General features: G+C 57.7%; 5 protein-coding genes and 1 non-coding gene across 6 annotated transcripts; 3 read left to right on the top strand and 3 right to left on the bottom strand.

Annotated features, from left to right (window-relative positions):
- On the top strand, nt 1–4,330 carry GGTG_10494 (hypothetical protein). Its single transcript, XM_009228367.1, has 7 exons — nt 1–373; nt 542–623; nt 694–726; nt 798–839; nt 909–1,436; nt 1,559–1,595; nt 1,718–4,330. The coding sequence occupies exons 2-7, from the start codon at nt 589–591 to the stop codon at nt 2,783–2,785; spliced, it is 1,743 nt and encodes a 580-aa protein (XP_009226631.1). The 5' UTR covers nt 1–373; nt 542–588; the 3' UTR covers nt 2,786–4,330.
- GGTG_10495 (hypothetical protein) lies at nt 4,101–4,641 on the bottom strand (the record flags this gene model as incomplete). Its single annotated transcript, XM_009228368.1, has 2 exons — nt 4,101–4,255; nt 4,549–4,641. 2 exons carry the CDS (start codon nt 4,639–4,641, stop codon nt 4,142–4,144), a joined length of 207 nt encoding a protein of 68 aa, XP_009226632.1. The 3' UTR covers nt 4,101–4,141.
- Nucleotides 4,642–4,727: 86 nt separating this feature from the next.
- GGTG_10496 (hypothetical protein) lies at nt 4,728–4,973 on the top strand (the record flags this gene model as incomplete). The annotated part of the gene is made up of 1 exon (XM_009228369.1): nt 4,728–4,973. The coding sequence occupies one exon, from the start codon at nt 4,728–4,730 to the stop codon at nt 4,971–4,973; it is 246 nt and encodes an 81-aa protein (XP_009226633.1).
- Nucleotides 4,974–5,342: 369 nt separating this feature from the next.
- On the top strand, nt 5,343–5,424 carry GGTG_20210. The gene has a single exon. It is a non-coding gene; the product is annotated as a tRNA-Lys (tRNA).
- Nucleotides 5,425–5,541: 117 nt separating this feature from the next.
- Nucleotides 5,542–7,474, bottom strand: GGTG_10497 (ent-kaurene oxidase). The gene is made up of 4 exons (XM_009228370.1): nt 7,149–7,474; nt 6,960–7,085; nt 6,142–6,901; nt 5,542–6,039 (listed from the first exon to the last, which is right to left on the bottom strand). The coding sequence occupies exons 1-4, from the start codon at nt 7,419–7,421 to the stop codon at nt 5,612–5,614; spliced, it is 1,587 nt and encodes a 528-aa protein (XP_009226634.1). The 5' UTR covers nt 7,422–7,474; the 3' UTR covers nt 5,542–5,611.
- A 2,158-nt stretch (nt 7,475–9,632) lies between these two features.
- Nucleotides 9,633–10,480, bottom strand: GGTG_10498 (hypothetical protein; the record flags this gene model as incomplete). Its single annotated transcript, XM_009228371.1, has 3 exons — nt 9,633–9,739; nt 9,978–10,130; nt 10,444–10,480. The coding sequence occupies 3 exons, from the start codon at nt 10,478–10,480 to the stop codon at nt 9,633–9,635; spliced, it is 297 nt and encodes a 98-aa protein (XP_009226635.1).
- Nucleotides 10,481–10,532: the final 52 nt, after the last annotated feature.

Genomic DNA, 10,532 nt, shown 5'->3' on the forward strand with positions numbered 1-10,532 from the left:
CCCCCCTCCATCTTTCGACAGCCCGCTTGTCCGTGAAGACGGATTCGCGGTTTCTTGGATAGCTGCAAAGTCCCCCTCACCATTGGCTGCATTGGCTCCGCCACAGCCACCCTCTCGCTGTGACCTGTAATCAGCCGGCTACATCCAACCGCGCTGACACAGCCTCGAACCACATCCTGCGCCAAACAGTCGCCCGCTGCTCCAGGGCGCCCCCAAAGCCCACAGCAAGGGTGTGTTGAGCATCGGCAAAGAACCACGCAGCTTTGGTTTCATCACGCCCCCTCCCTCGCTAGCCCTACAGCCTCTCACGCTCGCTACCCCTGTTCCTCCCGCTAAACGACATCGTCCTCACCGGCGACTCGTGGGCATTCTTGTAAGTGCCTTGCTTCCTTGCTGCCTTGTCACTATGACCCACCCTCTCCGCTGCCTCGGCGGACCTGGTCGCTGCCTCTGTTATATATCACCGGCTTGTCTGATACTCACCCAACCGCTGCGTCCCCTACCCGCCATGAAAGAGCATCGTTCGCTAACCGAAGCATAGTTCTCTCGCTTACTTCTTTGAGCCTTAACCTTTAATAAGCCTTCGCAATGGCTGGCCCTGGTGGTGGTCCTCCTCGACGGAGGTAAGTCATGCCTGCTGCTTCCGTCTCCTTCCTGCCCCTGAGATTTCGGCGCTAACCCCTTTTATTGTAGTCACACCAAGTCCCGCAAGGGATGTGAGACCTGGTATGTTGGAGGATGGTCATGGTCTGCTTCTGCTATGAATCCGCGCACACCTACTAACCCCTATCTTTTAGTAAACGCCGACACATCCGCTGTGATGAAACCTTCCCCCAATGGTATGTTAATGACTTTGATGCATTGGTCGAAACGACTGTTGCCTTCATCCTAGCTGACAGCCCACCTAGTCGCAACTGCACCAAGCACAAGATCCGGTGCCCCTACAATGACATCCCCGTCTCTGATGAGCGGTCAACCTCGCCTGACCGGCCGGATCTCATGTGGACTCCTGAGATCGAGACAACCATCGAGCAATGGCAGCGGACGGGAATCTTCCCGTTCCCTCAGATGAACATCTACCCGGCTCCCAATCCGCAGGTTCTCACAATCGAGGACCTGCGTCTCATCCACCACGTGGCGTCCATCAGCCATCAGATGCTTCGCATCGACGCTGACGGCTTTACCCTGTGGACTCGTCAGATCCCTACGCTCATCAGAATTGGTGCCACCAACAGCTATGTCATGCATGCCCTGCTTGCCTTCTCGGCCATGCACATCGCCTTCTTGACCGACTGCCCTCTGGTCGGCAACATGGCGTATGAGCACAGGGGTGTCGCTCTCAAGGGGCTTCAGGAGGCCATCGGTACCTTCTCGAGGGAGACGTCGGACGCTGTTCTCGCCGCCTCGCTTGTGCTCTCATGGCAGGCTACAGACTGGTACGTCAATATTTCCTGCACGTTGCCGCCAACGCTTGCGGCCGGCGAGCTGCATGCGACAGCGACGCACATGACCCAAATTGGAAATTTGCCACGCACAGAAGCTAACTAGCCATGCACAGGCGGAGCTGGACTCAACTCATGCAGGGGACTCGTTCGGTAAGTGCTTGTCGCACACGGAGGGGCCCTTGCTAGGAGCCGTTGCTGGCTGGGCTGGGCATGGCGTCCATGTCGTGCCACGCATGCCGTGCGATTACTAACGTAAAATCTTCTGCCAATAGGTCATGGAGGCTATGGATCCTTGGAAGCACGAGTCCCAGTTCGGTGACTTCATTGCCGAGAGCAGCACCTTTCCCACGGCGCCTCCGTCGCCGACGCCGGACCACAAGCCCAGCCAGCCCCACCAGGAGGACATTGATGCTTTCCAGCGGACGCTCCAGCAGCTGCAGAAGCTCGAGGCTCACCTCAAGCACAATCACGAGGACCACAAGTCGGTTGCGCAGCTGATCACCTTCCTCAAGGGCGCTCGCAAGGTCAGCCCGGCCTTCAACGTCGCCTCGCAGTTCGAGCGCCTCAGGGATCTCAGGACCTGGCTCTTCTGGCTGCCCGTCGAGTTTCTGCAGCAGACCAACGGGTCGGCCAGTGCCCTGCTCATCATCGCACACTACTACACGGTGGCCCTCGTCATGGAGCGCCTCTTCCCCGAGATCGGCGCTGCCTACTTTGGCAGTCTGTCGCTGGGCCCTGTCGAGGAGATTGCGCGGCGCCTGCTCTCGTTCAACGTGTCGGGCAACCTGGAGGGCGTGTCGTCGCCTCTGCCGCTGATGGAGTTCCCCATCGAGACGGTCAGCGAGTTCCGCTCGCGCATGGGGTGGGCTCATCCTGTCCGCACGCCCTCGTTTCCGCAGTTCGACCCGCCCAACTTCTACATGCACGAGAACTCGGGCATGGCCATGCCTCCGGTCACGACGGCGGCGTATGGGCCGTATGGCGACACGCCGGCCTTCAGCTACAGCACCGAGGACTTGTCCGTCATCACCCATGACGGCCTCCCACCCGTGTCGGCGCCGGCCAGTGCCGTCAGCCCGCTGCAGCTGTCGTCGCCCTACGCCAACCACCAGTACCTCAACATCCCCAGTCCCTCGTACGGTGGCTACAGCCCGGCGTCGAGCAGCTTCGGCGGCGACTTCAACGACTTTGGCGAGTTTGGCGAAACCTCGTCCATCGGCTACAGTGACCACGAGGACTTTGCGTCGTATGACATGGGCCTCGCTGCCGGCACCCCGATGGGTGGTTCGAGCAGCTTTGGAGTCGGGTTCGTTCCTTCCGCCCAGCCCCTGTGGATCTAGACCTCCCGAGACCCTCCACACCCCATCCACCTCCGCCGAAGCACGCCGGTGCCGGCCGTTGTCCGCCTTCGCCGACGAACGCCCGAACCGCGACGGAGCTTCAGCCACGCGGACTTTCCGAGCTCTGATGATTGACTTTGGCCCCCCAGGACTCCGACTTGGTTGAGCACCACTCCAACTTTCCCGCCTCCTGAAGATGCGCTGTCGTTGCTGTCTTCCTCGCTCCCCGCCCCGGCTCCGTCTCCTTTTCTGAATCCCGAGCAGTTCGCCTCTCTGCCTGCTCCCGAGTCGCCTGTGCCCCGTCTCTCGGTGCCCTCGCACCGTCAGAACCCATCCATCTCGTCTGTCGCCTCGGCGCCTCCGTCCATGATGGACTTTGCTCCCTCCTTCTCACCCGCGCCCAACCAGAGGCAGGCATAGCGCGCACCCTCGACTTTCGCTTTACTTTGGCTTCGCTTTTCCTTGATCCACCCGCTTCCTGCTATTTGGCTCGCGCAACTCGCTTGGTGTTTTCTGGCACTTCCTTTTCCGGCTCTCGATGGACTCGACGGCCGCCTGTTCTCGGCTTGGTCCATACCACTACGCGACCACCCACCGCCCATTTAATACCGCCTTGGACAACAGACGCAAATGTATACCACGCTCCCTACAACCCGATCGATCTCGGCATCACGACCCTTCACACACCCACGACTGCCCGGCGCAACCACGAACAGCCGCATCCAACTTGACGACACTCCTTAGTACGAAAGCAATCGCCGCTGCGCACACAGCCGCACCGCGTTGCATAATTCCCACAAGACGCTCCTTTGTCACCACAACCAGAGATACCCAACATAGACATTCCTTTTTCTTATCTGGCCACGGATGGACACATACAGGTTATTACCCAACATAGACGCTCCTTTGACGACCTTGACGACCACGGCACCGCGCCATGTCGCACCGCCTTAATATCCACACCACACTCCTTACGCAAGCACAACTGGTTTTGCACTTTTACGACGATCATGATACCCAACCTGCATAGCGACTGTTGTTTTTGTTTTTTGTTGTTGTTTTACTACGGGGGCAATATCTCTAACATTTGTATTTTTGGATTCCTACTTGGGGAGTATTAAAATAAGTTTTCGGTAATGGATGGAGGGATATTTTCGTCATCTGGACGAATGCATTGGGCGGCGTTAATATTTCCATATTCGAGTATTGTTCACTACCATAATAACCGCAATCTGGAAGCTTTTTCGCGATCACTTCTGTCTCTCTGTTTATCTAGTGTGGATTTGTGATGGACAACGCAAGAGCGTGACTGATGAGCTTCTTTGGACTCGGCCAGTTCCTGGGTCGGACCCTTGGTTAGCCATCTCTTGTCGATACAATAATGTTGGTTATGGTTGCCTGAATGTACACACTGAGGGGATCTCCGGTAAGGTCCACAGGATACGCCTTGTCGGTGTCCCCGCTAGTGGCCTGTATATGTAAACAGAAGTTATCTCTACCTTGGTCTGAACATTTAGTCTTGGTCCATGTCGCCAAAGTCTCGCGAGCTCCTTGTATGCATTAGTAGGTCTTGCCCTGAAGCGTGACAGAAAAAAAAAAAAGGAGTGTATTGCGAGTCCGTCCGTCTGTACCCCAGCTCCTGGAAGCCTGGCAGTGTTGGGGAGGAAGGCAGTGTACATGATTCACCACCAGGCAGATGTATGAACCCTCCACCCCAGGCAAAGTCACCACCGGCTTGGCGATGCTCACGACGTGGAACTAACGCGCCACCTGGGTGTACGCGGGGGGGAAGGGACTCTGGACCTACCCTTATTGCCCGAAACAGTCATATTCATCCCTAGGGCCGGGTTGGCCATGAGGATTATGGGCGGGGTGTGTGTGTGGTGTGGTGGGCTGTGGGGACACGTGTGAATGCCAATTCGTGGCTCTGTCTGCTGTATTCATGCATGGCACCTCGCAGTCTGCTGCTGTCGCTGACGCCGGCCCTGCTGGCGGCTGGAGCATGCGTCCGTCTCCTCCTTCCCCCCCTGGCACCGATGTCGCGTCTGCTGGCTGGTGCAACGTTTTGGTGCGCCTATCATTGTCCAACCAGCCGAACCTGACTCCTCCTTGCTTGCCCCATTGTGTAACCCGGCGCCGTAAGCGCCGGAGAGCCGCCGCCGCCGCCGCCACGTGGTCTCTCGCCTGACGGGCAGAGACAAAAAAAAAAGGAAGGGTTTAAAGAAAAGGGGTGAGTTTGCGCGCGCACCCCCCCCCTCTCTCCCTTCTACGAAATGGGCAATATTTTTCCCTTGCGTATACTGGGGGGCTGCTGCTGCTGCCTGCTTACGGTTGGGCGTTGTCCTGGAGGAGATCTCTGTTCCTTGCTCGCGCGTGCGGCCCAGGATGGCTTGCTGGGATTTGCTGGGTTGCTTGATCCGCAAGAAAACAGCTTTCGATACGCACAGGATGGGACGCAAAAGTCGACGCCGCGTGGCCGCTTGGTCAGTGGGAGCCCTCGCCCCGTCATAACCCCACGGCGGGAGACTGGTGCCCCAACACACAGAAATATCCTGCCGCCCGGTTAGCTCAATCGGTAGAGCGTGAGACTCTTATCGCAGGGCATCTCAAGGTTGCGGGTTCGACCCCCGCATCGGGCTCAATTCCCGGTGTTGCCTTTCGAGGCACCTCCTCTTTTTGATCTTTTGCCCCGTCTTTCTTCATTCTCCCTTTTCAGATGACCACTCAGCCAAAAAGCTCGACTGAGTGTCGGTGGTGTGGATGGCAAGTTTATATTCAGGTTGTGTCGTTTTTATATACAGTTCGACCACAGGATCCCCACCCCCATCAGTAGCTGGCGCACTCCCTCCTCCGAAACATGATCTCGCCCTCGGGGTTCGCGCCCTTGGACATCATGACGACGAAGCCCTTTGGCCTCTGCTCGCCGTCCTTGAGCTTCATGTCGTAGTGGAGCAAAAAGTAGGCGAGCAGCATCTTGATCTCGGTGCCGGCGAAGAAGCGTCCCGGGCACGAGTGCTTTCCGGCGCCAAAGTTCATGTTTGTGCTCTCGATGGACGTGAACTGCCACCGGTTCCGGTCCTCGTCGGACCGCTGCCGCATCTTGTAGAAGCGCAACGCGTCGAACGTCTCGGGCGACTCGTAGAAGCGCGGGTCCTGCGACATGCCCGCCTGCGGCGCCAGCAGCTTGGTCCCCGCCGGCAGGTGCGTGCCGTCCGAGAGGTCGATGGGCTTGACCACCTTGCGGATGAAGCCGGCTGTTGGTGGTTCGTTGTTAGTTGGACGTCTCTCTCTCTCTCTCTCTCTCTCTCTCTCTCTCTCTCTCTCTCTCTTAAAGACGGTGGATAAACTGTACTCACTGATATTGCCCCTTAACCGCTGCACCTCCTTCATGAAGCTGTCCATCTTCTTGAGATTCATGATGCTGTCCCGCTTGGACCAGCCGCCCTTTGCAAATACCTCCTCCACCTCCCTCCTCAGCTCGGCCTGCACCTCGGGCTTGTCGGCCAGGTCGTAGACGCCCTCGACCAGCAGGTTGCTGCTGCTGTGGATGCTGGCGGCGCACAGCACCAGCTGCAGCATGACCTGCGCGTCCACGTCGGCCCGGTCCCGCTCGGGGAGGGCCTCGAGCAGCCACTGGATCAGGTCGTCGGGCCGCTCGGCGCCGGGCGTGTCGAGGCCGCGCAGGCGCTGCTCGATGACGGGCCGCATCAGGCGCTTGGCCGCAGCCATGTGGCGCCGGATCTTTGCCAGGTCCGAGACGAGGTACTGGCCCAGCGGGCGCAGCCAGGACGGCATGAGCTGCAGCTTGACGACGGCCGTGAAGACGTGCACGCAGAAGCCGACGCTAGCCTCGGCCCATCCCTCGTCGCGCGCCACCTCGGGGCCGACAAAGGCACGGCCGCCCACGCGCACGATGCTGCGGACGGCAAAGGGGCTGACCTTGACAGCCGTCCAGTCGTCGCACGGGGGGAACTCGGCCGCCACCAGATGGTCGATATCCTCCTTCATCCGCGGCACCATCCGGGCCACGTTCTGCGTCAGCTTGGTCCTGATGAGGGCCGACATCAGATTCGTGTTTTTGCCCAGGTGGAAGTGCGTGTATTTGCCCATCATGGCCTGCGGCTCCCTGTCAGCATGGCTTGTCTTAGTTGGAAGCAACGTCGGGATTTCTTACCTCTGCCACTGCCGCTGTCGAGCTCAGGGCCTCCTCCGGCAGCCCCTTAATCTCGTCCAGGAGGCTGGGCGGGATGATCACTTGGACGCCCTCTGTCGCCTTGATTTGGTAGACTTTTCCGTAGAACTGTTGAGGCATCAGCATTTATGCCCCAACACAGGTCACACACATACAATATCCCACACTGACCTTGTTGTAGCTGTCTGTTACCAGTGTCTCGGCGTCAAACATCCACTTGAACAACGATGCCTTGTAGAACGGCACGGCGACCGTCCTCCGCTTGGCATCCCGGTACGACTGGAAGAAGTACGCCACCAGCAGCACACAGCCGAGGGCGACGTAAAGCTCAAGACGCCTCGGCCGCAAATCATTGTCGCCGCCGTCGGGCAGGTCGAGCCTCGGCTCCGTTGGGGAGGTGAAGATGCTGTACCTTGCCAAGAAGGCCGATGTGTGGTTGGCCATTTTGGATGGGCGATGTTGCCGGGAGGACAAAAAAAAAAAAAAGAGTCGGAGAATGACGTCTCTGTCGGATCAGTGGCAGAGGACAAAAGACACACCAGAGCACGGGCTCATGGATATGTCGGTGAGAGTGCCCAGTTTTCACCGTGTCGTTATACAGCCACAGCCAGTGAACCTGCCGTTTCACGGGCAAGCTGAGGGCACAGAACCGACTCTAACAGGGGCGTCTTCTCAGATCGCTCGCTGCCTTGACCCAGTTCGCTGCTTTCTACCCGATGGATGACCGAGACAGCTCGTTCAGAACAAATATTAAGGATGGTGACGATAGACTCGTCACAGACGGCCAAGATATTAAGTTGCGCGTAGGCAAAAAAAAAAAAAAAGTGAGATAAACCAGATGCACGGGAGGAGCTGCCCAGCAACAAAACCACTACGAGCAGAGAAGCGAAAGACTCAGACCAGCTGGCGGAGGAGACGGGTGACGGGCAAGATGGGGTTTGCTTGACAAGAATTTCCACAGGAGCAAAGAAGAAAATAAAGAAGAGAAAAAAAAAGGGGAGGATAGGAAACACCAACGCAGATCTGGGCGGAGAAAGGCCAGGGACGTCGGAACCGTCGCGGGACCTGGCGGGTTCGTTTGTGGATTTGGCGGAATAGGGGAGAGGAGGGGAGAGGGAGGGCGCGCGCGCGGACAGGGATGGGGAAACATCCGGGGAGGGCGGGCCCCAAGTGACAACCAGATGAGATCGCTGGGGCGCTTTCAATGCCGCCTTTTTGTGGTTTGTATGAAGAGGGCCGGCCACCAAACATGGCCACCATCATCCATCCTCATCGCCATCGCCATCCAGTCAACATCTACGGTCTGGGCCAAGCGGGCGCGACATGGGACCGGGCAGGGAACGGCCACGGCGGCTGCGAATGCGACTGCGACGATGGCGATGGCCGTTCCTGCACGGTAGCGTGCCTCATCGGCTCTGGACGGGCAGGGGCATGGCTGGATAGGAGAGAGTGAGAGAGTCTGGTGGGCGGTCGTTGAGATGGGCCTCGGGCTGGGATGGAACAAAAGCAGCAGCCAGCGTGCCGCCTCTCCCTGCCGGCAGCACTCGTCGGCGCCAACGGAAATCTTGCAACGTCCCTCCGGCACGGCTGAAACTGGGCTACAAAAAAAAACTACAAAAAAAGAGGGGGACTTTGCTGAAAGCTTGGCGTTGGGGAGGAGAAAAGCCAAGTTCGGCGGCTGCTGTCGACGCCGACCCCCTGGGTCATTCCGACTGCGGGCTGGTGCTCCTTCCCCCAACGGAGCAGACAGCGGAACCAGAATGGAAAAGGGGGGGGGGTGGAGACCCACACACCTGCCGGGCTCCCTTCCTCGTCCACTCTTTTCGCTTAGAGCATCCGAACTTTTCTTGATACGTTCGAGTGTCAAGCTTCCGCTGTTTGCATGCTCTCTGGTTTCGTTTACCTGTCCAATGGAAGATGACACGCCCGTGTTTTGTCGACGATCCTTCTGGCCAGGTCAGCGACCAATAAAAGAAGAGAAAATGAGAGGATCGTCACCCACGTCACAGGCAGGATTTTCGCCCATCTAGATCTCGGACTGGGGCCCGTTTACTTGCGACGTTTACTTGCCACGGCATTCCCCCCTCCTCTCGGTCGGGAACTGCCTGTCCCGCAATTTGGACGATGGACCGTCAGGCCCGCCCATCATCCGTCTTGGATCATCCGTCGTGGATCTCTCACTTGCCCCCTCCCCTCTCGTCTTTTTTTGGGCCTGCGACAGCACACTACCAAAAGAAAAAGATTGTGTCACATAGTGATGGAAATAAGCATACCAGAGACGGCACAGGGCTGTTCATCCACAAGAGTCGTTTGTCTTGCCACGGAGCGGGGAGACGTGGTTCCAGCGCGCTGGTTGCCGCGATCCGATCGCGCTGTCATTTTTTTTTTTTTTGCTTCTCAATTACCCCTGTGTCCCCAAAACAATCAGCCCAAGTCCCCAAACAAGTCAAGTCGCAGCCCAAATTATCTTCGGGTCCATTCCATTGACCGTTTCCGACCCGAAGTCCATGCTTGCTCAATCGGAACCGTCTTGATTGGCCACATGGCCCGAAAGCGGAATTCGCTACACCGGCTCGCTCGCCCGGCTTCGGTCTGTGCCACTATCGCCATCTTTCTTTTTTTTTTTTTTTTTTTCTCCCACAGCCCGCGCCCCCTTCAGATCAAACGAATGCGGGTCCACCTCTCCGCTCTCCTCTTTTTCTCGGGCCGCGCCGTAGTGCTGCTTTTGTGCTTTGGTGCTCCCGTCGGGCACAAGGTCCGCACTTGCCAACATCAATATAAGAAAATAAGTGACAGGCCAAAGCGGGCGGGTACCTTTCTGCCTGCAAGCCACGCCGTCAGCCAACCTGTGCCTCTTCCCGGACGAACAAAGCACAAACCCTGCCTTGTTTCCTTCGCATTCTTGCTCATAGTCAGTATCAATCCACTCACACTGCGCTACACCTAGGTCAGCAGCTCCTGCGCCTCCAACGGGCAATATTGTCTTACGCGTGGACCTACCCAAGGAATCAACCTGCATATTCGCTTCAGCCTTTTCCCTTCCCACCCCTCCTGTTACATATGCAACGTCCATATGTGTGCATATAGCCTCCTTCGCAATATTGGTGCGTGCGGAGGCTGGCGCCGGCAGATGCGGTTGTTGCCCTTTTCTCACTGCCACACTTATTATTATTTTTTTGTTACTGCGCTAGCATGCCAAACTGCTTTCTATTGCGTATGCCCGACCCTGTTTAGAACCAGTAGTATTCTAGGGGGCTCCACGGCAGGGAACAGAAAAAAAACAAGAATAGAAAGAAACAGAAGTCGGGCTGAACTGTCAGTACTCGGGCAACCGGGCTTTTTTTCATCGGTGGTCCGTATCCGACGGCACGGGTAGGACACCCGTGACAACCAAGGAAAGCTGGCAGCAGTTTCTTTCCCATCAGCAACCACCGGCCAGAAAGATGCGCCACGTCGTGCAACACACCCCATCGCCTGCTGCTCACGCCGACGTCGCACAACATTGTTAGGCCTGCCTATCGTGGCGTCAAACACTCCCCGTTCGTCTTGTGCTCA

This window comes from Gaeumannomyces tritici (assembly GCF_000145635.1).
Source record: "Gaeumannomyces tritici R3-111a-1 unplaced genomic scaffold supercont2.6, whole genome shotgun sequence".
Taxonomy (NCBI): Eukaryota; Fungi; Ascomycota; class Sordariomycetes; order Magnaporthales; family Magnaporthaceae; genus Gaeumannomyces; species Gaeumannomyces tritici.

Coding starts and splice junctions, on each gene's coding strand:
- GGTG_10494 (XM_009228367.1), top strand. CDS start 589: ATGGCTGGCCCTGGTGGTGGTCCTCCTCGACGGAG. Junction 727..797: donor CGCAAGGGATGTGAGACCTG/GTATGTTGGAGG, acceptor CCTATCTTTTAG/TAAACGCCGACACATCCGCT. Junction 1,437..1,558: donor TCATGGCAGGCTACAGACTG/GTACGTCAATAT, acceptor AGCCATGCACAG/GCGGAGCTGGACTCAACTCA.
- GGTG_10497 (XM_009228370.1), bottom strand. CDS start 7,421: ATGGCCAACCACACATCGGCCTTCTTGGCAAGGTACAGCATCTTCACC. Junction 6,902..6,959: donor CGACAGCGGCAGTGGCAGAG/GTAAGAAATCCC, acceptor AGGGAGCCGCAG/GCCATGATGGGCAAATACAC. Junction 6,040..6,141: donor GCGGTTAAGGGGCAATATCA/GTGAGTACAGTT, acceptor AACCACCAACAG/CCGGCTTCATCCGCAAGGTG.